Genomic DNA, 27,016 nt, shown 5'->3' on the forward strand with positions numbered 1-27,016 from the left:
GCCACCGCCGCCTAAGATGCCGGCCATGCGGGGGCTCCTGGCGCCGCAGAACACCTTCCTGGACACCATCGCCACGCGCTTCGACGGGACGCGTGAGTCAGGCCCTAGCCCCTAGCTTCCGGGAAGTAGTCCACTGTCCGAACTGCCACCTGCTGCTTGGCGCCCACGGGTCTCCCCTCTTCCTCGCCCCTCTTGAAGCTGGGGCCATCCTCTCCTTCCAGTCACTGAAGGTTTCCCGGAGATTTTCCGGGTCAACACTGCTAGCAGATGTCCCTAGTTGCGGGGCTCGGGAGGAGTCAATAGCCCATCTCCTCCTCAGACCTGGCGCTGTGGGTTGCAAGAGCCGAGTCGGGTGAAGTGCGGAACCAGGGCCGGTGGACAGCGCAGAGGGCTCAAAACCCAGATTTAGAAATAAGATTTGCAAAGGAAGATAGAGTAGGCGGGATGCAGCAGATACTGTGTGTGCACAGCCTAAACACATCGCTTGGAATGCCCACCCAGCCCCAAAGATGAGGTTGAGGACTCCCATCGGGACTGGGGAAGTTTGGAAAAGGCAACTTGAGCTCCCAGATTCTGGGTTCCTGGGCTCTGAACACAGGGAAACAAAACAGGGTCCCTCCCCGCTCTCACTCCCCGTGGGGCTTCCCAGTCCTAACTAGCATCCTCGATCCTGTTGTAGCTAGCCGGTTGGGACTCATCCCTGAGCTCTCCCTACCCCCACCCCAGACTTCTCCATCTGTTTTGGGCTTGAAGCCTGCTGATTCAGCACCTCTGGTTCCCCAATACAGGCTTGGCTCCAGGCTCTGTTCAATCACTATGCATACACCCCCATTCTTGATTGCATTCACTAGTTCCTGAGCCAGGGGATGCAGTGAGGATGCAATCACAGCCTAGGCTGGACAGTGGCCTGGACAGATTCCCAAATCGAGAGGGTCTCCATGAGGAGGAGCCATACAGCCAACCTACTTATCCAATTGGTGGGTGAGCTTGGCAGGAACAGAGGTGGTGCCCAGAGCAGGTGCAGTCTTTGGGAACTCTCTAGCCCCACCCCTTATTCAAACTGCTCAGGATACACTCCCCAGGGTACAAGGCCCATGCAGGACAGCATGTAACAGTCTGCATTGACATGTGCTGCTGATCTTCAAACACACATAACACATTCAGCCTGGAGTTGACCCTTGAGGATACTGATGCACAGATGATGCTTAAGTCTCATTCATAAACAGATCTTGGCCAGTACACACAACATCCCTGGGGTATGATAAAACCCACCCTTTGGTGGTTTTTGCAGGTATTTTGAAAAGCGCGGCTGGTAGGTGAAGGTGCCCTTCAGTTCACGCTTTCCTCTGAGCGGTGTTCTCTTGCAGACAGTAACTTCGTGCTGGGCAACGCCCAGGTGGCAGGGCTTTTCCCTGTAGTCTACTGCTCTGATGGCTTCTGTGACCTCACGGGCTTCTCCAGGGCTGAGGTCATGCAGCGGGGCTGTGCCTGCTCCTTCCTCTATGGACCAGACACCAGTGAGCTGGTCCGTCAGCAGATCCGCAAGGCCCTCGATGAACACAAAGAATTCAAGGCTGAACTGATCCTGTACCGGAAGAGCGGTAAGCACCGTGGCACCAATTTGCCTCCCATCAGTGTCACCTTGGTGGGCTGGGCACCCACCCCGTTTCACGGCCTCTCTTCCTTTCCATGTCCCTATTCCTATGCACCCATCCACTCTCCAGTCCCTTTCTCTGCCCCACCCCTTGTCCCGCCTCCTCCACATCATCACCCTTGATCTGCTCTCAGCATCCACTCACTTGAGTTTCTCATATTGGGGGGGGGGAGCACCCCCCACCTCAGCGTGTCTGCTCTCGGTTGCCCCCTCTCCCAACCCTTGTCCTAAATGAAGCCACACAGCTGCTCCTCCCAGGAAGCTCTCTTGTCACCTTAGGAGGGTGGAGAACAGAAGGTGGTTAAGTCTCTCTCTCTCTCTCTCTCTCTCTCTCTCTCTCTCTCTCTCTCTGCCTAGGGCTTCCATTCTGGTGTCTCCTGGATGTGATACCTATAAAAAATGAGAAGGGCGAGGTGGCCCTCTTCCTGGTCTCTCACAAGGACATCAGCGATACCAAGACCCGAGGAGGCCCTGACAACTGGAAAGAGAGAGGTGGGTGCTATACGTGTTGATTTAGACGCCGAGGCTTGGACACTGGGTACCTCTGGCCCAGGCAGGGCTGTGACACCCCAACCCCTCCTGCGTTCACCGATTCCCACTCTCTCTGACAGAGTGGCCTCTGCTGTGCTGTGTTTGATGTTCTGGGATGGGAATCTTGTCCAGATAGGCTAGTTGAGACAAAGTTGAGGTTGTCAAATCAATGTTACTGAGCAAACAAACTTTGCCTGTGTCTAGGAAGCCCTCCCCCCCCCCCCATCCCACCCCCCCACCCCCCCCCCCGGTCCCCACTAACTAATGACGGTGCGCACAGGCTCACCTGACTCCTTTCCACACAGCATGCCTGATGGCAAGCCCCGGGCAAAGCCCCTTTCCAGGCCACAGAGCTGGCATTAGACACTGGTCCGAGGTCTCATTGCCTGCTGGGAATGTTGGGAGTTCAGTCCACTCCCACTGCTCTATCATCACTCAGCCCTGGGTCTGCCTCTTCCCAAGTGTTCAGTTTGGGCTTCTCAGAACTTACCTCTGCAGGCAGCATCCCACTGGCTCTGCATTTTGAGACCCTCTCAAAAACTTCCTCTCCCGGACTCTCTCCACTGACTCCTTTTCTTGTCTTGCTGGAGCGTGACCAGCAGCTGATCCTGGAACTGGTGTCCTGAGTATCCCTAGGACTGCTCAGCTCTGAATGACAAGTGACCCAGTGAAGTGAGGCATGCCTAACCTACCTCTCATTCTGAACAGACAAAAGGGTCAATGAGCCAGATCAGTCCACAGACTGGCAGCTAGTGTCCTATACCCGGGATCCTATAGTTTACCGTCACAGGGATCCTCTTTTTCTGCAGGTGGTGGCCGGCGCCGATATGGCCGGACAGGAAGCAAAGGCTTTAACGCCAATCGGCGGCGGAGCCGAGCTGTCCTCTATCACCTCTCTGGCCATCTGCAGAAGCAGCCGAAGGGCAAACACAAGCTCAATAAGGTAGGCGGAGCACCAGGGTGCGTGTTTGGGTTGGGGACAGGGTAGGACAGGCTGAGGGGAGCTAAGCTATCTCAGAGAGAATGCCCAGAAGCTACTCGGGTCCCATCAGCCCTTTGTGGGTGGAACGGAGAGAGGGAATGTCATGTCTGACCCATAAGAGGTCTAAAAGAACTCCTTGGCTTTGGAGTCGTATGGTCCTGGGTTCAATCCTGGCTCCACTCCTAAGCAATTGTCTGGCGTCAGCTAAGTTGTTGGCTCTTCCCTGTCCTCAGCCTTCTGGTCTATAAATAAGGCCCGTGTCAGGGCCACTTTGAGAGTGCAGGGAGAGAAAAGAGATAAATGCTCACCTAGACACTCCCCTGACTTAGCTTCCGCCCATATCCTTTCTTCTCTACCTGGACCTGCCCCTCCTCGCTCAGGGAGTGTTTGGAGAAAAGCCAAATTTGCCTGAATATAAAGTCGCTGCCATCCGGAAGTCATCCTTCATCCTGCTGCACTGTGGGGCTCTGAGAGCTACCTGGGATGGTTTCATCCTGCTTGCCACACTCTACGTGGCTGTCACTGTGCCGTACAGCGTGTGCGTGAGCACAGCACGGGAGCCCAGCGCTGCCCGTGGCCCACCTAGTGTCTGTGACCTGGCTGTGGAGGTCCTCTTCATCCTTGGTATGTGTAATGTCTGCCTGATGCTCCACTCAGGGCCAGCCCCCCTTGGGTTTTTGGAGGGATCATTCTTTGCATGGTTTCCAGCGCCCCACAAGTTGTCCCCCTTGTTTGTCAGGCCTATATCCCAAAGGTATCTCTGCCAATACAGTGTTCTAGAGCCCTGAGCTGAGAATAGCCTCAGCAAGTCTTGGTTTCTCCCTCTGTGAAATGGGTATAACCTATGTGTGCACGCCAGAGTTACACAAGCTTAGTCAGGCCACTGATATAAAGGGCCTGGGGCAGGACCAAGCATTGGACAGGTAGGTGCCCAGTGGGAAAGAGCTGTATCCTAATGATGCCTGCCTGTTTTCCAACAGATATTGTGCTGAATTTCCGAACCACATTTGTGTCCAAGTCAGGCCAGGTGGTATTTGCCCCAAAGTCCATTTGCCTCCACTACGTCACCACCTGGTTCCTGCTGGATGTCATAGCCGCTCTGCCCTTTGACCTACTACACGCCTTCAAGGTCAACGTGGTCAGTGTGGCTGGGTTGGGTGGTGAGCTTTGGGCTGAGGCAGGCAGGGCCGGCGCTGGCCCGGGATGACCTCCCTTCCCCAATCTTAGTACGTTGGGGCTCACCTGCTGAAGACGGTGAGGCTACTGCGCCTGCTGCGCCTGCTGCCGAGACTGGACCGGTACTCACAGTACAGCGCCGTGGTGCTGACCTTGCTCATGGCTGTGTTCGCGCTCCTCGCCCATTGGGTGGCCTGCGTCTGGTTCTACATCGGCCAGCAGGAGATTGAGAGCAGCGAATCCGAGCTGCCTGAGATCGGTACCGCAGACTGAGGGGAGGGTTGCGTGCATGCCAGAGAGAGGAGGGCAGGTGCCAGGATGTGACCATCTGCACGTGGGAATGTCAGAGAAAGGGCGTGCACGTGTGTGATGGCCACCACCTTGTGGGGACAGCCTAGTGACTGTCTGGGGAGTCCCAGTCACCCACAGTGCCTCCTGATGGCCAGACCTAGATCACCATGTTTCTCAAGCCCTTGCCCAGCTGTGGAAGGCCGGGTAAAGGACCTGCTGGCCTCCTGGCTTCCTATAATGCCACTTTCTTCAAAGCTTGTCCCCACGGGTTCTCCAGGCCATTGCTCCCCTTTGTCTCCTCCATTTTCATGTGTATCTGAATCCACGTTTTCCCTGAGCCTAAAAAGCAGCTTTTTTCCCCAGCATCTCCCTCCTCCCTTCACCTCCACTGCTCCGGCTCCTCCTTCCACTCACCACCCACTCAACTCTTGCTGTGCATTGCCACCCTCACCTTCCACGTCACCCACAAGGTTGTGCTGATTGTCTCGGGCTGAACCCCAGTAAGGCTATAGCCCCTCACAGCCAGCCACACTCTGGCCGTGTGAGGTGTGGCCCCAGGCTGAACCCCTCTCCCCAGCCCCTCCAAGTCCCAGATACTCCAGACAGGCTTTATTTGCCTTCCTTCTCCGCCAGCCCATGGTGTTGCCGTAAAGAAGTCACAATCTCATCCTTCCCGTTTAACCATCCTGTTCCAGCCCATTCTAACGTCTGGTGCACCCCAAACTGAGCACACCTTTCTTCCACACCTCCAGTCCCCCGGCCAGCTTCTCAGTAACCAACAGTTGTTGAGTTTCCAGCTGCTTGGGTGACCTCTCATTTCCAGTGACCTCAGTGGGGTCACCGGTCAGTCTTAGAACTTGCTCCGATCGGTTCCCCAAGAGACGCTGAGGCTCCTGTGAAACCTTCTCCTCGCCAGGTGCATGGAGACGGTGTGTGCCCAGAGGACCCACTTGGCAGCTCCCCTGAGCCCGCTAGTTGCTGAGCATGTGGAAACAGGGACACTCCAGCCTGTTGGCACCTGCCTTTCCCAGGGGGAGTCTATAGTACAGGCAGCTTTGGGGGTCAGCAAACCCCCAACCCTGTCTCCAGCTTACCTCCAAGTGGCCCTGAAGCACTAAACTCCCAGGTGAACCCCATTCTCTGCAGCTGATCCAGGCACCCTTGGTCTTGAGTCCACACAAGATGGCTCAGTGAGTAAAAGCGTTTGCTTCCAAGCCTGGCAACCCAGAGTTCGCTCCCGAGGGCAAAAATGGTAGGGGAGTTATAGTCTGATTTCCACGTGCACACCATGACATGTGCTTATACAGAGGGAAGGAAGGAAGGAAGGAAGGAAGGAAGGAAGGAAGGAAAGGAAGGGAGGAAGGAAGGAAGGAAGGAAGGAAGGAAGGAAGGAAGGAAGGAAAGGAAGGGAGGAAGGAAGGAAGGAAAGGAAGGGAGGAAGGAAGGAAGGAAGGAAAGGAAGGGAGGAAGGAAGGAAGGAAAGGAAGGGAGGGAGGAAGGAAGGAAGGGAAGGAAGGAAGGAAGGAAAGGAAGGAAGGAAGGAAGGAAAGGAAGGAAGGAAGGGAAGAAAGGGAAGGAAAGGAGGAAAAAAAGAAGGGAGAGAGAGAAAGCAAGCAATCAGGCTTTAAAAAAAAATGCCCTCCCTATCTTTTAAGGTTAAGCACACATATCTCCTCTGCCAGGGAGCTGCTGAGCCCCTGCCCAGGGGCCCTTAGGTTTAACCCCGTCCTGTGGCTCTTGTCTGGTATAACTCCTATCCTACAGTACCACCTCTGCCCCTCTGCTGGAACCCTTGCCACTGTGCGCGCAGCCACTGTGGGATGGGTGTGGGTGAGAGGGGAGGTATGCGGACCGCCAAGGCATGGTGCAAACACAAGTTGGGGGAGTGTGGCTCAGGGTCTGCATGCTGACCTTGTGAACTTGCACTTGCAATCTAAGTTCAGCCTCTGCCCAGTAGTCCATCCTGGCCATGTGTGTGCGAGGAAGTCTGTTTGGGAGGGTTTCTGGGTGTGAGCGCACATGCCAGTGTGAGTACACAGGTACATATGATTCATGTGTGTACAAGTGTGTCCCCAGCCCTGCCCATGTGCCAGTGTCCAGTCACCTGTGGTCATTAGTCTTTCAAGCATACATAGACCTTCTCAGTGCAGTTGGGCATGGTTGTGGCTGGGCATCTATAGAGTGTTTTCATGTGTGCCCTTGCCTTCCCGCTGTGTGGGGCATGTGTGGCACCTCAGTGGCATATGTGCACACATCCATGTGGGCATGTTGGTGACAGCATATGTGAGGCTGAGTGGTTTGAGAGGTTGAGGGTCAGGGTATGACTGGAGGGTCAGGAGAAGGGTTTCCAGTACGCGACGGCTTGGACGAAGAAAAGATGGTGTGAGCGGACAGGACAGAGGAGGTAGCCTCTGCCATCCAAACTTGGGGACCAGGCTGAGGCCAAATGCAGTGAGATTTCACTCCAGCCCCCAGCCTCTTGGCCACCTCTCTCCCCGCTTTGGATGCGGTCTGTGAGATTGGCAGCAGCCTTGGAGAAGTGGGTGTGGTTCTCCTTACTCTCCCAAGGGCACCAACAGGATCCAGCTGTGGAGCCTGGCAGCCTGTCTCCCCTGCTGGCCCGCTGAGAGTTGAAGGGATAGATAGATAGATAGATAGATAGATAGATAGATAGATAGATAGATAAGGATGTGCTGTGTTAGCAAAGACGAGAAAAGGTGGCCGAAGCCACAGGGGTGGCATGTTCTGCATCTGCATGTTCCCCTTGTTCAGAGTGCCAGCTCATACACCCGTGTCCTCAGAGCAGCAGAACTGTCCTGCTCTCTCAGCTCCCTCCTCCCCCTCCGCAGGCTGGCTGCAGGAGCTGGCGCGCAGGCTGGAGACCCCCTACTACCTGGTGAGCCAGAGTTCAGATGGAGGGAACAGATCTGGCCAGAGTGAAAACAGGAGCAGCATCAGCAGCAGTGAAGCCAACGGGACTGGGCTGGAGCTTCTGGGTGGCCCGTCCCTACGCAGCGCCTACATCACCTCCCTCTACTTCGCGCTCAGCAGTCTTACCAGTGTGGGCTTCGGCAATGTGTCCGCTAACACAGACACTGAGAAGATCTTCTCCATCTGCACCATGCTTATTGGAGGTGAGGCTGGGCTGTGGCTTTCTGGGCCCCTCTGTGCCGACCTCTCTCAGGGTCCCCAGAACTAGAAATTCTTTGGCGGTCCACCAGTCCAGGGCTGGGAGAGATGCCCACTCACGCACAGGTGGGGACAGGCAGGGAGCAGAGGCCAGGTTTGCTAGCCAGGCCTGGAGGTAACCCTTCCTCTCCACTCTTTCCCCAGCCCTGATGCATGCAGTGGTGTTTGGGAATGTGACGGCCATCATCCAGCGCATGTACGCTCGCCGCTTTCTGTACCACAGCCGCACCCGGGACCTGCGGGACTACATCCGCATCCACCGCATCCCCAAGCCCCTCAAGCAGCGTATGCTTGAGTACTTCCAAGCCACCTGGGCTGTGAACAACGGCATCGACACCACTGAGGTGTGGTGGCCTCCTGGGCAGTTCCTTCTAGACTTTTGCTTCCTCAAGGGGTTTGTGCTTGGTCTCAACGATTAGGAGTGGAGGTGTGGGTGGGTAGGAAATGCAGGAGTTTGGTTTTCCTGGTTCTCTTGCAGGGACAGCACCAACACACGAGACAGAGCAGAACCGTAGCTAGGTCTGTGGGTTCTATGCTCACTGATGTCAGAGTCTGAGGTCAGGGGCAGGGAGGAGGGGGCGGTAAAGAGCTTTCTTCCACTGACTGTATCCTGTGCACCTTAATGCTGTCCAGGAGGCTCAGGCCTCCTTCCGTTTCCCCACTTGCTGCTGAGGTTGGAAATGGTGGAGAGGAGCTGGTTGGAAGGGGCCTCCTCCTCTGCTCCCCTAACTCTCCCGTACTGCCTGCCTCCAGCTGCTGCAGAGCCTCCCGGATGAGCTCCGAGCGGACATCGCCATGCACCTGCACAAGGAGGTCCTGCAGCTGCCGCTGTTCGAGGCGGCGAGCCGCGGCTGCCTGCGGGCACTGTCCCTGGCGCTGAGGCCTGCCTTCTGCACACCTGGCGAGTACCTCATTCACCAAGGTGATGCTCTCCAGGCCCTCTACTTTGTCTGCTCAGGTTCCATGGAGGTCCTCAAAGGTGGCACCGTGCTCGCCATTTTAGGTTTGTGTGAGGGGAGAAAGGGGTGCTTGGGGGCTCCTGTGTCTAGGGGATTCATGGCCATTCTATAGGGGGAAAAATCAGAGACGGGGTGCTCACAGAGCCACTGAGCAGAGAAACAGGCAGGATGGAGTCAGAAGCAACCAGAGCCCCAGAGGAAGCGCAAAGATGAGTCAGTGACCACACTGTAATGGTATAACGGTGGAAATACGGGGGAGAGCAACCTGGAGGCTCTTCCTAGGATGAGACCAGTGAGGAGTCTGGCTTTGAAGGAGAGCCAGTGCATGATGGGATGGAGAAGCAGTGGGAGAAAAGTGCGAGGATAATTCTCTAGCAGAGCAGAAAGACGGCAGGACACAGCAGGCCCGAAGCCCAGATGTGTGACCACGGAGCCCAGCCTCTGCATGACAGGTAGACTCACTCAGATGCAGAGCACACCCTTCCTGTGGCTGAAGAAAGAGGGGACGTGAGACATCAGTGTCCTAAATGAGGGCGCAAGGTCACCTCTGTAGAGGGGACAGTGCTGAGCACAAGAGTCTCACAGAGGACAGTCTGCCCAGCCCTTCCATGCCAAGACTCTGGAAACCCACAGAAAGCGTGACAGAAACATTATCATTCCCATTTCACACAGAAGGGAACAGAGCACAGAAACGTGAGACAGCCAGGCATTGGCTGGTAGGGCTGGGACCCAGCTGCCTGATTAAATCTCTTACGTGGTCTGCCAGGTGCCTTGGGAGAGCGAGGGCCACAAAAGGGAAGCGTTTCAGGAGGGCCCGGTGTGTACGCAGGCGCCAGGCAGGCGCCAGGCAAGCATGTCCAAGAGCTCTGGGAAGCACAGGCCTGCACTTAGGAAAAGCCAGTAAAGGAGCTGAGCTGTGCAGTTGTGGGGGGCTCTCGGGAGCAACCCTGGAGGGCAAGGAACCCAGACCAGCCTGGATAAGCCGGGTGGGCTCACATACCAGGTGGGAAGGGAGGAGATGGCCAAGTCACAATCAAGTCCTTGCTGTGGGGGCAGCCGGAACTCACTGGGGTGGGACACAGCAGAAGAACACAGACAGTAGTGGTGTGATGCTGGACACCCCAGCAGCTCCTGGTGCTCATTGCCACCTCCTTGAGGAGGGGGGTGGATGAGAGAAATACCACCAGGGGCCTCAGAGCCCGAACAAGATGACAGACTGAAAGCGATCAGCTCTTTTCATATTTCAGGAGTTCAGCTTCTGAGCCTAGACACAGTTTGTACTGGAACTGAGAAAAGGGAGTCACGGCTAGGAGCATGGCGTAGGCTTGGAGTCGAAGCCAGGTGGGACACTGAGGCAGGAGGATCACTTGAGCCCAGGAGTTGTAAGCCAGCCTAGGCAACATAGCCAGACCGTTCGAAAAGAGAGGTGCAGCGCGGGAAGAGCAAGGGGGATCGAAGAGACGGGGGAAGGAGAGAGGGGCATGAATGGAGGGAGAGAGGGAGGGAAGAAGGCAGACAGGCAAGCCCCGTGATGCAGCTTAGTGAGTGCAGGATTAGCCTAGGGAGCCCAAGACCCTGGGTTCAACCCCCGGCATGACCTCAAGCCGGGTGTGGCTTTACACATGCTTGTAATCCCAGCACTTGGGAGGTGGAGGCAGGAGGACCACCGTAGGTTACATAGTGAACTCAAGGCCAGCCTAGGAGAAATGAAACCCTGTTTCAAAAAGCAGAAGGGAAACAAAACAATAAATAAATAAGGAAAATAGAGTTGTACCACACAAGTGTGGCTGGGAACGCTTGAGGAACCGAGGGACAGGTGTGGCTGGGAACGCTTGAGGAACCGAGGGACAGGTGTGGCTGGGAACGCTTGAGGAACCGAGCTGGAGAAATTAGGAGGGTGGAAAGACAGTGTGACCGCCACAGACTAGTGAGAGCAGGGTTGTCCAGGTGGTCACTGGGTAACTCCGGATGGCTGCATGAGTGCCCGGCTCCGGTCCTGCTGGAGCACTGGGTGTTTTGTTCTGTGTGCGCTGTATCGTCCAGTCTGGCCCTGAACTTGCCATCTCCTATTTTAGCCTGAGAGCTGGGAGTACATGTGCCCAGCTGTGACCTGGTTTCTGCTTTGCTTTCGTCCCAGCCTCCCACCTGCCTCTTCAGCTGAGCATTCAGGTGCATCCAGCTGGCTCCTGGCGAGACCAGTCTGGCCCTGTAGTCAGCAGCAGCAGTTCTGGCCCCAACCTGTTTGGGATGCAGCCAAGTGCTCCGAGACCTCTGCTAGAGGATGGCAGTTGGATGGGCTGAGCCTGGAGGCTTCGGTCCAGGTGCCAGCGGCAGGTCTCTGGTTGCCTTTGGCTTTGGCCTCAGTCCTGTCCTCACTTTCTGTGGCTTCTTTGATGAGGACAAAATGACACCTATCTTATTTCAGGTGACACAAAAGACAGCTCCCTCCTTCGAATATCTCTTTGTAATCCACACAGCCCTCAAAGGACCCAGGGGGCCTCAAGCCAAGAACAGAAAAACTGAAGTGAGGTGCATCCTGCGCTCCTGTCTGAGCAAATCCCCACAGACATTTAGAGGCCTCTGGGCTCCCTGTGTGCTGACTGGCAGCCACCTCTCTTGGTCCTTTCCAATCTTTCTAGTCACCTGGCTGCTCTGACAGGGGCCAAGCAGCCTTTGCCCCTGGGGATGAGCAAGCGGGACCAAGAGAGAAGAAATGAAAGAAGTGAGTCCTCTGGTCCGCTCTGTCCGGTGCTTCCCCAACATCGACTCACTCGACCCTCTCCAACAGGGCCACAGACCCCGGGTGTGATTCTAAGACCCTCCTCGACCCAACATCTTGGAGGATGCAGGACACTAGTGATTTTATATTGCTGTCAGCCAGGTGGTAGTCTCAGCCTAGCCCTGGAAAACCCTTCCTGGTGAGATCAAGGCGCTCCCCTCCCCACCCCACTGTGTGAAGCAGGTAGTTCTAACCAGGGACAAGGGCAGCATAGACACCTGACATTTTCACCATGCCACACAGGGCGCTAAATGGAGACTGGTTCATGGACAAGCCACATCCAATCACCCGGGGGCCTTTAAGAAAACCAGATTGTGAAAATGAAGTCAGGCCAGGGCCTGGACAGTCTGATTGGTATAATTTCCCCAGGGGAGTCTAATTAACAACCTGTCTTTGAAACACAGGAATTGATAACATCCTACTTAGATGCAGAGGTTTCAGCCCTTTCAAGTGCTTGAGGGCCTGGATCCCATTATCCTTCACCCCAAGTGTGTGTGTGTGTGTGTGTGTGTGTGTGTGTGTGTGTGTGTGTGTGTGTGTGTTTGTGCGCGCGCGCCAGTGAGACCTGGGGATCACGCCACAGCCAGGCTTCCATGCTTCCCTCTATCAGCTCAGTCTACAGCCGGCTCCCCTCCCTTAGTGACTTGCTAACCTTGGCTTCTTCTCCTCAGGGAAGGGTGATCTGATCGGCTGTGAGCTGCCCCAGCGGGAGCAGGTAGTGAAGGCCAACGCCGACGTGAAGGGGCTGACGTACTGCGTCCTCCAGTGTCTGCAGCTGGCTGGGCTGCATGAGAGCCTTGCCCTGTACCCTGAGTTTGCCCCACACTTTAGCCGTGGCCTCCGAGGGGAGCTCAGCTACAACCTGGGGGCTGGGGGAGTCTCTGCAGAGGTGAGGGTGCTGGGTGTGTGCATGGAGGGGCTGGGGTGTCAGGGAGCAGAGGAAGTGAGCAAAGTTGGGGGAGTAAAGAGGGAAGTGTGGGCTTATGTGAAAGACACACACACACACACACACACACACACACACACACACACACACCACACCACCCCACCTCAGGGCAGGAATCCACACTTAGCCCTTTCACATCAAAGTGTTTTAGAAGTCAGTCCGAACCAGGGCTTACTGGCACACTTCTCTCTCTCTCTTTTTTAAAGATTTATTTTAATTTAATTTTACTTTATTTTGTTTTTGTTTATTGTTGTTGTTGTTTTTGAGACAAGGTTTCTCTGTATAGCTTTGTGCCTTTCCTGGAACTCACTCTGTAGCTCAGGCTGGGCTTGAACTCACAGAGATCCACCTGCCTCTGCCTCCTGAGTGCTGGGATTAAAGGCTTTTGACACCACTGCCCAGCTCTTTTTTATTTATTTATTTATTTGTTTGTTTGTTTATTTATTTTTTATTTTAAGTATATGAGTACTCTGTCTTCATGTACACCAGAAGAGGGAATCAGATTCCATTACAGATGGTTGTGAGTCACCATGTGGGTGCAGGGAATTGAACTCAGGACTTCTGGAAGAGCAGCCAGTGCTCTTAACCTCTGATCTATCTCTCCAACCTAGGCACATTTCTTTAATTCCAGCACTCAGAAGGCAGAGACAGATGAATCTCTCTGAGATCAAGGCCAACCCAGTCTATGTAGTGAGTTCCAGGACAGCCAGGGCTACATAATAAAGAGACCCTGTCTCAGAACACAAAACAAAACAAACAAAAACAAAAACTAGCCAGTCCAGCTTTGTCCTACCTGACGTACTGGGCTCTGACCAGAACAAAGTCCACCATGAGGGGAAGCATGTGTAGTCACTAACCTGCAGAACCCTGTAAGCTGTAGAGGGAGCAGTGGTCAGAGACAGGCATCGGCCCTGGAGCCCACTTCTGGATAGGGCCCTGTGGAGGCCCTTGCCCCTTCTCATTAAACAGCATGTCCCAAGGGTGTCATTTTCCTGGTGACAAAACATGACCAGGGCAGCTTACAGAAGGAAGGGCTTGTCTGGGCTCACGGTTCCAGAGGGAACACGCAGCAAGCGAACCACAGGGCAAGCATGGCGGAGGAGCAGGAAGCTCACATCCTTTACCCCAGACAGGAAGTGGAGAGAGTGAGTGGAAGGAGTGGAGACTTTTCTTTGTCCTCTCAAGGCCCACCTACTTTAATCCAGCAAAGGCACACCTCCTAAACCTCACCAAAAGCGCCATCAACCCGAGGGAGACCAGCTGTTCAAACGCCTGAGACTGTTTGGCGTCTCTCGTTTGAACCACCACAGAGGTCTTGGGGGTCCCAGATTATCACTAGCACACACTGTAGAGTCCTGTTAGTCAGAAGGACCAAGTAGAGAGGCATTATACCCACATATGGGTGGCATTTGGGGGGTGATTTTCTCCAGGGCTTGGTGAGTTGTCATGGCAACAGTGCAGCTGGTTACTTCCACCAGGCCGTTTTCCTTTGCCTGGGTTGTCTTTCCTGGGCCTTGGTACGTGGTGAAACACACCAGTGGCCATCCATGTTGAATCCCTGTCGCCTCTGTCCCCAGGTGGATACCAGCTCCTTGAGTGGTGACAACACCCTCATGTCCACACTGGAAGAGAAGACAGACGGGGAGCAGGGACACACAGTCTCACCAGCCCCGGCAGATGAGCCCTCCAGTCCCCTGCTGTCACCTGGTTGCACTTCCTCCTCCTCAGCTGCCAAACTGCTGTCCCCGCGTCGAACTGCACCCAGGCCACGTCTAGGTGGCAGAGGGCGGCCAAGTAGGGCAGGGGTTTTGAAGCCTGAGGCTGGCCCCTCTGCTCATCCACGGACCCTAGACGGGCTGCAGCTGCCCCCCATGCCATGGAATGTACCCCCAGACCTGAGCCCCAGGTGAGTGGGCCCTGAACTTCACGGCGGGATTGTGGTGATGTGCAGGACAGAGGCACAGCTAGGCACCCCGTCCTTGGTGTCGGCCATTTTTAATTTTGAGACTGTGTAACCCAGGTTGTCCTCCACTGTGTGACCCTCCTGCCTATGACTCCTGAGTGCTGGGACTACATATGTGCACCATGCCTGGCTTCATATTTTCCTATTTTCAAAAAAGATTTTATTTTTAGTGGGGCGAGGCAGGGGACTGTGCACATGAGTGCAGGTACCCACAGAGACCAGAAGAGGGCATTGGGCCCTAGGTGGTCATGGTCTGTTGTATGTGAATTCTCTGCATGAACAGAACAGGCTTTTAACTTCAGAGGCATCCCTCCAGCCACCATCCTTCCATCTTTATCCACTCAGCCTTCAGGGGCCATGCCGGGTCTCCTCCGAGAAGCCTTCCCTGATTCCTGCCAAGCCACTCCCTGCTAGGGGGTGGCTTACCCTGAACTCTTGCTGTTTTATTATCCAATTTACTCTTCAGCTAAAATGCAAGCTCCTGGGAAGGGGGACCATGTGCTAGCTTCTTAGGAGGTCCAGGTCCCCAGCTAGCCTTGAGCTTCCATGGCGCCTGCCCATCATCTGAACTGTTGGTTTGTTGGGTCCATAGGGTCGTAGATGGCATTGAGGATGGCTGTGGCTCTGACCAGCACACGTTCTCTTTCCGAGTGGGTCAGTCTGGCCCCGAATGTAGTAGCAGCCCCTCTCCGGGACAAGGTACTGGGCTGGGGGACAGAGGGTGTTGGTGGACCCCCGTTTTCCCCACAGATGTCAAGCACTGTGGGTCTGAGCATGGTGTTAGAGGAATTGGCGGGGCAGCCTGGGCTGGGGGTGATGACTGAGATGCCAAACTTGGATGCCTGCCCTGTCAGCCTTCCAACAGCATAAGCTCGGCCAGCATCTGGGTCCCGCTTCCTGTCTATAAAATGGGTTGTTGTGCATGTTAATTAGAGAACGTTCCTGACGTCCTTTGCACATGTCTGCCTGATTGGGAGGAGAGAGGGCTGGAAAGACAGGGTTGAAGCTGGCCTTGGGTACAACAGGCAGCCTGGAAAGTGGACAGAGGGATGGCACATCCTCTAGGACAGAATGAGGGACAGATGCAAAGAATAACTTCCAGCTAGACATAGTGGTGTATGCCCATGTCAGCACGAGGGAGGTAGAGGCAGACAGAGCTCAAGACCAGCCTTGGCTTCGTAGATCTGAGTGCACCATGGGCTGGCTCTAAGACTACTTCATCCCGTCCCACACAGGGACAGTTTCCGGCAGGGAGGTGACCACAGGGCTGCTGGGAGGGGTTTTCATGCTGCTGACAATTTAGGCAAAATTGAACAACTTGACCAAGGCCAGAAGGGAGCTGGGTGGGCCAGGTCAACGTTCTAAGAGGCCAGGCCTGGATCCTAAACCGTCTGTCTTTTAGCAGCTCTGGCTGATAACCCCATCCTTTCCACAGAGAGTGGCCTGCTCACCGTCCCCTCGGGGCCCAGGGAGACAAGGAGCGCAGACACACTGGACAAGCTGCAGCAGGCGGTGGGTGGACGGGATGTGGGCAGGGAGGGAAGAGCAGGCCCTGACGAGATGGCCGCCAGATTGACCCTGTGACCTCTCCCCAAAGGTGATGGAGCTGTCGGAACAGGTGCTGCAGGTGCGAGAGGGACTGCAGTCACTTCGCCAGGCTGTGCACCTCATCCTGGTGCCCCCAGGGGAAGGCCAGTGTCCCCGGGTGTCAGGAGAGGGGCCATGCCCAGCCACTGCCTCTGGGCTCCTCCAGCCCCTGCGTGTGGACACTGGGGCATCCTCCTATTGCCTGCAGACCCCAGCAGGTTCTGTCTTGAGTGGGACCTGGCCGCACCCTCGCCCGGGGCCCCCTCCTCCCCTCATGGCACCCTGGCCCTGGGGCCCCCCAGCATCGCAGAGCTCCCCTTGGCCTCGAACCACAGCTTTATGGACTTCCACCTCAGACTCGGAGCCCCCTGGCTCTGGAGACCTCTGCTCTGAGCCCAGCACCCCAGCATCACCGCCTCCCTCTGAGGAAGGGGTTAGGACTGGGACCCCAGCACCTGTGAGCCAGGCTGAGCCTGCCAGTACTGGAGAGCCCCCTCCGGGGTCAGGGAGCCAGGCCTTGCCCTGGGATCCCCACAGCCTAGAGATGGTGCTCATTGGCTGCCACGGTCCCGGCACAGTCCAGTGGAGCCAGGAAGAAGGCACAGGGGTCTGACTGCTGCTTAGAGACTGCAGTCATCCGCTACCTGCTGCTCTGCCTCGCCTCACAGCTGCACACTGCCTGCTGGCTCAGGGCAGGGAGCCCGAGAAGGGAGGAAGCTTAGCCCAGCCTCAGAGGGTAAGCTGGAGCCTCAGGCAGGCCCCAGACGAGGGGTCCACAGGTTCTGCTCCACTGACCTGCTTGTTCCTCTCACCAGATGGGGGCAGAGGCCTGAGGACAAGGAGGGGCCTGCCATTCCTTGCATGTGCCCGTCTCCACCTGTCCTCATGTTTTTTTATATTAAAAAACATAAAAAATAAAAGAAACTACTTTGGAACTTGGTGCTTTTTATTTACAAAAAGAAAAACAAAAAAAGAGGAGTCTAAAGCTGATCCAAGGAGACACAGGAGTGACGTGGCAATGGTGGGGCTCTGGCTCTGGGGAGGCACAGGGGTCCCAGCCTCTCCTGGCGTCCCCATGGTGATCCCACCTTGCCTCAAAGGCTCAAATCAATGGGCCAGCAGTTGGGCCTCCACTACCCACTCTGGGTGAAGGGTTTTCCAGGAGCCTGAGTTCCCAGCTCAAGGGAGCTGGAATGGCAGGGAAACTGAGGCCAGAGGATGCCCTGGTTTCCGCTACCCGCCTCACTGTGGTGTGATCTTGGCAGCCTCAGCCCGGATGAGGGTAATGAGGTCCTGGTTGATGAGGAAGACAAACCGCAGGCTGGCGATCTGGGCAGGAGAGAAAGACAGCTGACCCAGTGCAGGGGTGGGACAGGACATCCATGGACTAGTTTGTCACGCACCAGTGACACACCCTGGCATTCTCCATCCCCAACTTACCTCCACCACAGAGTTGTTGCTAAGCCGCCACTTGGAGCCACACAGCACAGGCCGGCCATCAATATAGATGGGCCGCCGGCCCTCATTGGCAATGAAGAAGTCACCATTGTTTTTCAGCTTGATGACACCTGTAGAGACAGAAGGAAAATGACAAGATGGAGACAACCGAAGAGAGCTAAGTGCCCCTCCGCTTCCTGGAGATGAGGACTTGAAGGCCTGTCAGCCTGCCTCACTAGTCCATGAGGGTTCTCTCGGCACACGGCCCAGGGCTGGAAAGGCCAGTGAGAGGCTGAATGTCCCCACACTGCTGGAGTGGCAGGAGGGAATACCTTGCTTTCGGGAGATCTTCCAAGCTGGACCTTCTAGAGACAAGTCCACATCGATCTGGTTGTCCTTGGTTGCTCTGCCCAGGGTGATCTGGGAAAATGGTGGAGGTGATGCTGGGGTAGGGAACGAGGGAAGGAACCCCACGCAGGGAGAGATGAGAAAACAAGGACTGGGCAGAGAAAGGGACAACAGAGGAGGGGAGCCTAGGCAGGGTGGGAACAGTGACGGCCCGTCTTACCTCACGAGAGCGCATTAGGTATCGTACCATGCGGCCCCGCAACACTGCCAGAGTCTGGTTGTCGAAGTCTGGAGAGCTCATGCCTGAGAGAAGAGCAGGGTCAGCAAAGTAGAAAAGACCAGCCCTGAGCTGGGGTAGGGAAGACAGGGAACGGGCTTAGCAAACGGCACGCCCAGATAGGCAAGAAAAGGGCTCAACAGGACAAAGGATGCCAAGCAGTGTGCCATCAGGTCCCCAGGCTCCTCACCTGTGATGCTGTCCACTAGCACCTGCCACTTATGCAACTCCTGTTCCAGCTGCCGGATCTCTCGTTTCTGGCGCCGGTCAGCCACAGTCAGCTCTGAGGTGAGGTGAAGAGACACTGACGCCATTAGTCCCATGAACTGGTCCCTCCAGTTCAGCAAGAGCTCCCAATCCCACACTGTCCCCAGCAGGGCAGACTTACCATGCTCCAGGACTTCATCTCGCATGTCCCTGAGTGGTGAAAAGGATGAATCAGGCCCACTATCAGGCCCCGGTACCTGGCCCACTAGGGCACCCCAGGCTCTTCAGCCAAGGGGCTCAGGAGTTGTTTACGCACTGGCCTAGCCCTGGGACTGGGGTAGGGAAAAGGGGAAGGCAGTGAGCTGAAGCGGCCCCCAGAGGAGAGGGTGTAGCAGGGTGGCTAAGCCCAGCAGCTGCAACTGAAGCTTTGTCTGCTGGGCAGCCCGGTGCACCTGTCAAACTGGAGCCAGCCCTCTCCAGGAACTCACTTGAGCTTACTGTCGTCAATCAGGTCCTCTGCGTCAGAGAAATTCAGCACTTGGTCCCCCTTAGGCAGCGGCTGCACTGAACGGACGACAGAGGAGTGTGAACGGCAGAGGCTCCTGGTCCCCCGGCTGCCCACCACAGCCAGGTGAGCTGAGAGCCAGGGGCCAGGACAGACAGACCTTCTGGAGCCAGAGCCAGAGGGAGCAGTCCCAAGTCAGTGGCTGACTTGACACCAGGCACCCTGCCACCTAACCTGGGGCAGAGGTGGATCAAGACGGGGAACCATAGCTGACCTGCATGGGTTTGTGGGACATGGCAGGCTCACTCATGAAGTCTCCAATTAATCAGGGAGCACTGCTCAGCTCCCCGTACACGTGAGGGACACACACGGGGAACACTACTCAGCTCCCCGTACACGTGAGGGACACACACGGGGAACACTACTCAGCTCCCCTGTACATGTGAGGAACACACACTGGGAGCACTGCTCAGCTCCCCGTACACGTGAGGAACACACACGGGGAACACTACTCAGCTCCCCTGTATACGTGAGGAACACACACGGGGAGCAGTACTCAGCTCCCCTTACACATGAGGGACACACATGGGGAACACTACTCAGCTCCCCGTACACGCGAGGGACACACACGGGGAACACTACTCAGCTCCCCTGAACACGTGAGGAACACACACTGGGAGCACTGCTCAGCTCCCCTGAACATGTGAGGAACACACACGGGGAGCACTGCTCAGCTCCCCTGAACACGTGAGGAACACACACGGGGAGCACTGCTCAGCTCCCCTGAACACGTGAGGAACACACACAGGGAGCACTGCTCAGCTCCCCTGTACATGTGAGGAACACACATGGGGAGCACTGCTCAGCTCCCCTGAACACATGAGGGACACACACGGGGAGCACTGCTCAGCTCCCTGTACATGTGAGGAACACACACAGGGAGCACTGCTCAGCTCCCCTGAACACGTGAGGGACACATATCAGAGTGCGGACGCTGGGGCACAGCCAGGACCCAAACCTTACCCCAGCCTTTTGGCCGCCCTGAGAGGCACGCACCATGGGAAAGCCTGGGGCCTACAGAGCTGCTTCCACTTTCATCTCTAAGGAATGACCTCCTTATAGGCCATGAAATTACCTTTATTGCTTTCAAAAGATGAAATGGAGCAGGATGATTAATATTAGAACCCATTGAGTATGTTCTGGAAAAATACTGTTTCGTGAAAGTTTTCAACTGTTTCTGCTGAGAATGAACAGAATACAAGACCTTGTGGTTTGGGGCCAGCTGTGCCAAGACTGCAGTGGTGCTCTGCAGCAGGGCAGCCAGCAGCTACTGGCCCCAGGGGTGAGAGGGCTGCGCAGGAGGGAGGAGACTGGGGGGCAGAGGAGTAGGCTCTCTGGTCACGCCACCAGGCTGCCTTCCACTAGGTCCACCTGAAATCCACGATAAGATGTGTGACTACCCTGCGGCTAAGGAAACCGGCTGATCCCAGGGACACCCGGCTCTAAGCAACCAGAAATAAGCTCCCACACAGAGCCTCTTGGAGGAAAAAATTATATAACCTTAAGATAAGCTTTCAGTGGACAGAACCATTTCCAAAATGACAACAGAAGAAGCAGGGTCTAGTGGCACACACCCAGATCCCAGTTCTTGGGAGGTGGAGGCAGGAGGTCAGTCTGGGCTGTAGAAAACCATGGCTAAAAAAAAAAAAAAAAAATCTGGGCGGTGGTGGCGCACACCTTTAATCCCAGCAACCGGGAGGCAGAGGCAGGTGGATCTCTGTGAGTTCGAGGCCAGCCTGGTCTACAGAGCTAGTCCAGGACAGACTCCAAAGCTACAGAGAAATCCTGTCTCAAAAAACCAACCAACCAACCAACCAACCAACCAACCAACCAACCAAAAAACCAAAACAGTAAATGTCACCTAGCAAATGTTCTCTGTGAGGATTCAGTGATGGGTAAGGCAGCAAGCCCCTGGGCTCACTAAAGCCGGTGGACGGATTGTCTACAATCCTCCTGAAGGCAGCTAGCTGTTTTGGAACCAGAGCTGCAGGAGCACAATGCAGTGAAGGACTTGACTTTCCCATGTGAGGAGCTATGGTGGAGCGGTGCATGCTGCAGCAGGCAGTGGATTCTGGCCAGAAGAGTGTGCCTCTGCCACAGACCCCAGACCTGGGTCACCAGCCTCCTACAGGCTTGCCTAGCACTTGTCCCCAGAGAAGGGGAGTCAGAGGATGAGAGCATGGCAGAAGACACTCCAGTCCTTGGGGAAGAAGAAAGATGGGGGCCTCGCTATGAAGCCCCAGTGGGGAGTCCTAGGCCTAAGCCACCCGACAACTCAGACTCCCTGGTCCACGAACAAGGCGATGGAGCGGGGTGCAGATGCTGACAGGGCAACTTTAAAGGAGTCATCACGTCTTCCCCAAACACGGACAGGGAGGGGCAAATGGAGATGGACACTCCCAGTTTGCTCCCGTTTTAATGCTACCTATAAATAATATACTAACGTATTGTTTATGTGACGGCAAAAGATGTCAAGACAAAACAAAAGAGCCTAGGACAAGAAGTAGTAATAACTGCTGTTTAGACCTGTGGCCCAGGACACCAAGCAAGCTGGCTCCTTCCCGTGACGCCAAAGGCCCTGCAGGTCTAGAAGGAAGCAGGTCAGTGCTGCTGCTACTCTGCAAACCGAGGTGAAGAGGACACTGTGGGCTGTGGAGGACTCTAACACAGGACACTGGCAGGCAGCTGTGCCCTCAGCACCTCACGCACGCTCTCACACCTGTTCACGCTGCAGCTCCTGCGGTGTTACCTGTCTGATCCTCGAGTAGGTAATACTGTTTCATGAGCTGCCAGTGGGCCTGCAGAGACTTGGCAGTACGTGCCAGGTAGAAGGCATCAGGGTGTCTGTGCAACAAGTCCTGGAAGGTTTCCAAGGTGGGCTGGCTGGTCTGGAGACAAGATATATGCTCTTCATGCCAGGGTTTCCTCATGCCCACCCCACTGCTGTCCCCAAGCCCTCCCAAGGAACTGGAAGAAGCGAGGGTCATCCAGGGGCCAGGCATGTTTCTCCCAAGGCTCATCACAAAGGCCCTACAGATGTGTTCATCTGATGTGTGTGCAGACCACAGACAGGGCAGGCAAGACTCCCCGCTGGTGGTTTTCCAAGTGGTCCAGCTTGTACCCTGTCCGGGTCCTCAATCTTACCGATCCTACTTTGCTCAGTAGCTGCTCCTCAGCCTTGCTGAACAGGGCCTTGCTCTGAATGGCTGCAATGGCTTCTGGGTGCAATTGCCTCATGGCCTGGCAAGCCAGCCTGCGCATGGAAAGAAATGAAGGGCAGAGCTCAAAGGAGGGAGTCAAATAATCTGAGATTCCGGTTCCCCAAAGCAAGAAGCCTTTGGGACTTAAGAGATCCTAAGCCTAGAGGTCCTTGGTAAAAATAACCTGAGGCTTAGCACAGCACCAGGGCACGGTCCAGTGAATGAAGAGGCAGTTCATTAAATGGAAGTCATAGTCTCTAAAGACTCATGCCTGTAATTCCAGCCTGCAGGAGATGGAGGCAGGAGGATTGCTCAAAGTTCAAGGCCAGTCTGGGCTACAGATAAGCTCCAAATCAGCCAGGTATACATAGGAAGACCCGGGTCCAAACAAGCAAACAGGAAGGAGGCCTGGCTCCGAGATGTCTCCTGTCTCCAGCTGTCCCCTCCTTCCAGTCCCTTCTCAGTGCACGGCTAAAGCTGCCGCTCATAAAGCACTGCCTACTGCTCCCTCTTCCCATGCCGAGCCAACCTGTTTTCTGGTGTCTCTCTCTGGGCTATGGCTACAGCTTAAGTGGGCGTGTGGCAGGGCTGTGGAGGAGGAGAAGCTGGGCGCTCAGCATCAAGCCAAGCTTTGAGGACACTGAATTAAGTGACCGCGGAGGAGTATGCTGCTTAGTGCGTGAGCTTATTTGAAACTCTGCTGAAACTAGAAGGGTCTTGGGGCTCTTTTGTTTCAGTTCTCTCTCTGTTTGTTTGTTTTTCAAAGCAGGGTTTCTCTGTGTAGCCCTGGCTGTCCTGGAACTCGGAGATCCACCTGCATCTGCCTTCCGAGTGCTAGGGCTCAGTTCCTCTTCTTCTAAGGAACTGTGAGAGGCCAGTGTAGCAAAGTCCAGAGGTGACAATGGTGGACCTGGGACTCCTGGCCATTTGTGGCTATTTGTTTCCTACGCCGCTTTCTCTACCTTCAGACTCTGCTGTTTCTCCCACCTGGACTAGAAGGAACTAGAGGAAGGAGCGTCTCTGTAAAACCTGGCAGGTCCCCAATTATCCCAGAGGACACAGGCCCCCAGCCCTGCCTCCCAAGCCCTTCTTTTGGGCCCTGGTAGAATCTGGCCGACCTATTTCCAAATCTGGGTGGCCCCAGCACCTCCCCTCTACCGGAACCAGCCCACTCACTTGGAGATGACAGGGTCGTAGAGCAGGGCGTACCAACGCTCTTGAACTTCCCGAAGGGTAAAACGGCAGCTGAACTTCACACCCAGGTGGACGGATGTCAGGTCATTGGTCTGCAAGACCCAGACTGGTTTGCTCCAGCCTCGGCACTGGGAAGAATCCTTCCCTTGGAAGCTATAGGATCCTACTAAGCTAGTATGGGGGTTGGGATTTGGAGGGTGGGGGAGAAGGGAGCCCCAGGCCCATGGTGGGGTTGGTGGGTGAACTACCTGCAACACAGCATTGATGAGTAGGAGGTCATCTGCAGGCTTCCATCGGCCTAGATCCTTCGTCACCTGAAGTGGCTGTTTGCTTTTCTTCACACGCTTAGTGAGTCCAGAGGTTGGGGCAGGACTGGGCGGCACAGGAGTACTGGGGACCTTGGATACCTGGGTACAGGACGACCACAGTGAACTCAGAGCTGGTATCAGAAAAGCTGGGCTTCACATACCGTGACAGCTGCAAGCTCAGGCAACAGCCACGCTGAGAACTCAGCTTTCCAATGCCCACCCCCCCAAATCACTTCTCCCTGACTCCCGACCAGATGGGGTCTTCTTTCTGCTTGTGGTGCCCTCGGGCTGAGAATGCAGGGTGGGTGGGGAGGATACCAGGGAACTACTCTTGCTGGTGCACTGTCTGGGGCCAGAGCAATGCCACCTGGGGGTTATTTTTACACCCTGCAATGCTGGGAACAAGCTGTCTGCTCCCAGAATAGATACATGCTCCCTGCCTCCCACACCGAATGTGATACAGGATGCACTGGCAGAGCGGGGAGAGCTGCAGAGAAGGAGTAGGAAAGACAGGAGGGAGGGGTCTAGAGTGGGGGCTGAGACGGCTCGGTCCCTCCCAGCCTCTTCTGTCTGGGGAAACACACACTCCAGCACTCCCTGGCCCCATGTTATACCCAGTTCCTCACCTTCTTCTTCTCACTAGAGGAGGGTTCACCCCCCGAACAGCGGCCTGATTCCACTCCACTGGCTCCCTTCACCCGGGTAGAGGACTTGGCCAGGCTGCTCTCTACCAGCTCATCATCAAATTTTTTCCTTTTGATGAACCTGTAGGAGGATCTGCACTGTGAGCCGCCGGCACCCCACCCAACCTCCAAAGAGCAGCTTCCCAAAGGGAGCTAACTGCCCAGCTGCCTCCACTTCCCACCAGTGCCTGGCTCAGTGGACAGGGAATAACCAAACTCCAGTCCTGAGATGACAGGCTAGAGACTGTAGCCCTGACAGGGGCTGGTCACCTCTCTCCCCTGTCCTCAATACCACTCGGAGGGACTGGCAGGGAAAGGAAAGGCAAAGGTCAGGTTCAGATGGCCATTTCCAACAAGGGTTAAGAGGTGTGGTACCTAATCCCACATGCCTTCCCCTTCCCAGTCCCTCTGAACCCAGACTACCTGGAAGAGCTTCTCCGTTTAGGGATAGTACCCAGGGCCTGGGAGGAGGCTCGCTTCTGCCCCGCCAGTGACTCTTCATCCTCTGAACGGCTGGCGGTGCCTGATGCCATCAGGGATGAATCTAGCAGCCCCTGGGAATCTAGAAAAAAATAAAGCGTCAACTCAAGCTTCCCAAGTGCCCTCTGCACACAGAACCCCCTTTATCAGCCTCCTCCTTGCCAGTCCCTTCCGCCTCCTTGAGGCTTGAGGGTTTTTTGTTTGTTTGTTTGTTTTCTTTGTGGAGCTGAGGATCAAACCCTGGGCCTTGCGCTTGCTAGGCAAGTGCTCTACCACTGAGCTAAATCCCCAACCCCAGCTTGAGGTTTTAAGATGGGAGTTCTTTGGCCATCCAGATCCTATCTGGGCTCAGTCCCGGCCCACACCTTCCATGCTGGGCAGTTCTCCCAGTGATGCATGGCACATCGTGGAGCACATGGTGCTCAGGTCAGACTGGCGATGCTGACATGCTGGCCTCTGGGCATAACTGCTCCCTCTGCCATCAAAATGCAATGTGCCAAAGAGCAGCAGCTCAGCAGAAAGTCAGTCAATTGTGGCTCTGCCAAGGAGTGCATGGATGGTGCTGGCCCAGGGGGAGGTGCAATGCCCAGCCAGGATGGAAAGACCCTTGTGCAAGGCCCGGGGTGGAATCAGCAGATGCTTGGTGCCGAGCATCTGGGGAGCTGGCCTGGCCTCATCCTACCTTTGTCCATCCTCTCACTGTTCCAGAGCCACTGGCTCCAAACCACAGGGCTGGGAGGACCGGTCCCACAGGCTCATCCAAGGATTCCGACCAAGGGAGCTTAGATGCCGAGAAGAGAGTCTGCAAAGGAGAAAGAAGGCTCTCTCAGGCTCAGGCTTCTAACGGGCCAGACCTACCTCCCACTTCCTTATACGTGCTCATGTTCCCTACTTCCTAAGGTAGGGAGGACATATGTAGTGGAAAGGGGCATAAAGTGCCTGACACCTTCAGTTACACTTCTTCAGCAGCTATTACCTGGTGTGATGGCTCCCACCTTTAATCCCAGGACCGGGAGGCAGAGGCAGGTGGATCTCTGTCGAGTTTGAGGCCAACCTGGCCTACCCAGCAAGCCAGGGTTATAAAGTGAGACCCTGCTTCAAATAATAATAACAGAAATATAAGTAGCTATGTGGACGTCACTGAGACCTTGGAGAGTATGATAAAAGCTGCAGACAAAAAGACATACTAGGTTCAGAGACCCCTCTAATTTTACCAGCGAGTCCCAAATGAGATATCCTGACTGTCAAGTAGAAAGGGCCAGGGGATTCTTGGCTCACGTTTTTTCTTCAGGGGCCCACTCACATCAGCTGCACAACCCCTCTCCCAGGCCGCAGCGGAGGACGGGAGCTAGAGCTCCCGTGTCTCACTACACCTTTTCCCGCTTCCACTTGCAGCTTTTGCTGACGTGGGTGGTACCTCAGGTGGTTTGGGAACTGTGTGAATGACCACCCACCGCCTTGGGAGACCCGCTGGGAACCCAAGGGAAACTCAGGTACAGACTTCCTGGTGGGCTGTCTGCAGGCCCCGCCCCTTCGGACGCGGGTGTCGCTCAGAGCAAAGTTCCGGCTCTGCCCGGGAGGACGCTGCTCGCCCTGCTCCGTAGGTTACGGTGGGGGGACGCGGGCACCCCGGGAGAGGGTGAAGGTGCCCAGTCCCACCAGCAACTGGGGCAAAGTCTTTGCTCTCCTTCCCGTCCCTCCGCCCCTCCTCCCGCGAGAGCCCACCCAAGGTGAGGAGGGATCAGTCCAGGTCTGCTTCAGGGACTCTGGGGGGGCAGTGGTAATTTAGTCAGCTCTGCAGCTCACAGTACTGCACCGACAAACCACCATGCTCTCGCAGTCTGGCTTTGAGCCGCACCGGCTGGAGGTAGCGAGCCGGGACCAACTCCCAGCCAATTCTCACCCCACTTCCAGCACGTCACCTTTGCGCATGCGTACCGCCGCAGGCCAGCTTCTAGCCCCATCAGACTCACGCATGCGCAGATTTTTTCGGGGCGATACCGGGGCGGAGCCCCAAATCTTATTGGGGGGCGTAGTGCCCCGCGGCACACTGTGAAACTCCATTTCACCCCAGCTCTACTCAGAACACTAGGAGACGAACCGCGAGGTCTCACCATTCCTAGGCTGCCAGCTCCAACAATTTCTCCGCGGCGACAGCAGCAGCCGCAGGGCCAAAGCCGGCTTCCGTGAGAATCATCCACTTCCGGGTTGCGGACGAGGGGCTGCGCGATCTCTTCCGGTTCGTCCTGGAAACGTGAGT

At 55.7% G+C, this 27,016-nt stretch overlaps 2 protein-coding genes across 3 annotated transcripts; one reads left to right on the plus strand and one right to left on the minus strand.

Moving 5' to 3' along the window:
* Kcnh3 (potassium voltage-gated channel subfamily H member 3) lies at window positions 1–16,992 on the plus strand. 2 transcript variants are annotated; one of them, XM_036208008.1, is made up of 15 exons: window positions 1–92; window positions 1,368–1,601; window positions 2,012–2,146; window positions 2,995–3,128; window positions 3,548–3,791; window positions 4,148–4,305; window positions 4,395–4,602; window positions 7,484–7,768; window positions 7,968–8,167; window positions 8,577–8,826; window positions 12,233–12,450; window positions 14,085–14,413; window positions 15,063–15,169; window positions 15,906–15,982; window positions 16,068–16,992. In XM_036208008.1, exons 1-15 carry the CDS (start codon window positions 17–19, stop codon window positions 16,668–16,670), a joined length of 3,258 nt encoding a protein of 1,085 aa, XP_036063901.1. In that variant the 5' UTR covers window positions 1–16; the 3' UTR covers window positions 16,671–16,992. The 2 variants fall into 2 exon arrangements, with proteins under 2 accessions (XP_036063901.1, XP_036063902.1); XM_036208009.1 differs by having other exon boundaries at window positions 35–92; window positions 1,372–1,601.
* Window positions 16,983–26,972, minus strand: Mcrs1 (microspherule protein 1). Its single transcript, XM_036208010.1, has 15 exons — window positions 26,871–26,972; window positions 25,439–25,558; window positions 24,700–24,838; window positions 24,220–24,358; window positions 23,534–23,692; window positions 23,268–23,377; window positions 22,036–22,144; window positions 21,641–21,779; window positions 18,815–18,890; window positions 18,508–18,536; window positions 18,310–18,402; window positions 18,063–18,145; window positions 17,827–17,914; window positions 17,498–17,625; window positions 16,983–17,386 (listed from the first exon to the last, which is right to left on the minus strand). The coding sequence occupies exons 2-15, from the start codon at window positions 25,446–25,448 to the stop codon at window positions 17,300–17,302; spliced, it is 1,389 nt and encodes a 462-aa protein (XP_036063903.1). The 5' UTR covers window positions 25,449–25,558; window positions 26,871–26,972; the 3' UTR covers window positions 16,983–17,299.
* Window positions 26,973–27,016: the final 44 nt, after the last annotated feature.

The sequence above is a fragment of the Onychomys torridus genome, chromosome 16 (assembly GCF_903995425.1).
Source record: "Onychomys torridus chromosome 16, mOncTor1.1, whole genome shotgun sequence".
In the NCBI taxonomy this organism is placed as follows: Eukaryota; Metazoa; Chordata; class Mammalia; order Rodentia; family Cricetidae; genus Onychomys; species Onychomys torridus.

Excerpts from the sequence above, each read along its gene's own strand:
- Kcnh3 (XM_036208008.1), top strand. The coding sequence starts at position 17 with ATGCCGGCCATGCGGGGGCTCCTGGCGCCGCAGAACACCTTCCTGGAC. Across the intron at positions 4,603-7,483 it reads ATCCGAGCTGCCTGAGATCG|GCTGGCTGCAGGAGCTGGCG; the intron begins GTACCGCAGACT and ends CCCCCTCCGCAG. Across the intron at positions 8,827-12,232 it reads CACCGTGCTCGCCATTTTAG|GGAAGGGTGATCTGATCGGC; the intron begins GTTTGTGTGAGG and ends TCTTCTCCTCAG.
- Mcrs1 (XM_036208010.1), bottom strand. Across the intron at positions 23,693-24,219 it reads CCTCTAGTGAGAAGAAGAAG|GTATCCAAGGTCCCCAGTAC; the intron begins GTGAGGAACTGG and ends TCCTGTACCCAG. Across the intron at positions 18,891-21,640 it reads CCTACTCGAGGATCAGACAG|TGCAGCCGCTGCCTAAGGGG; the intron begins GTAACACCGCAG and ends TCGTCCGTTCAG.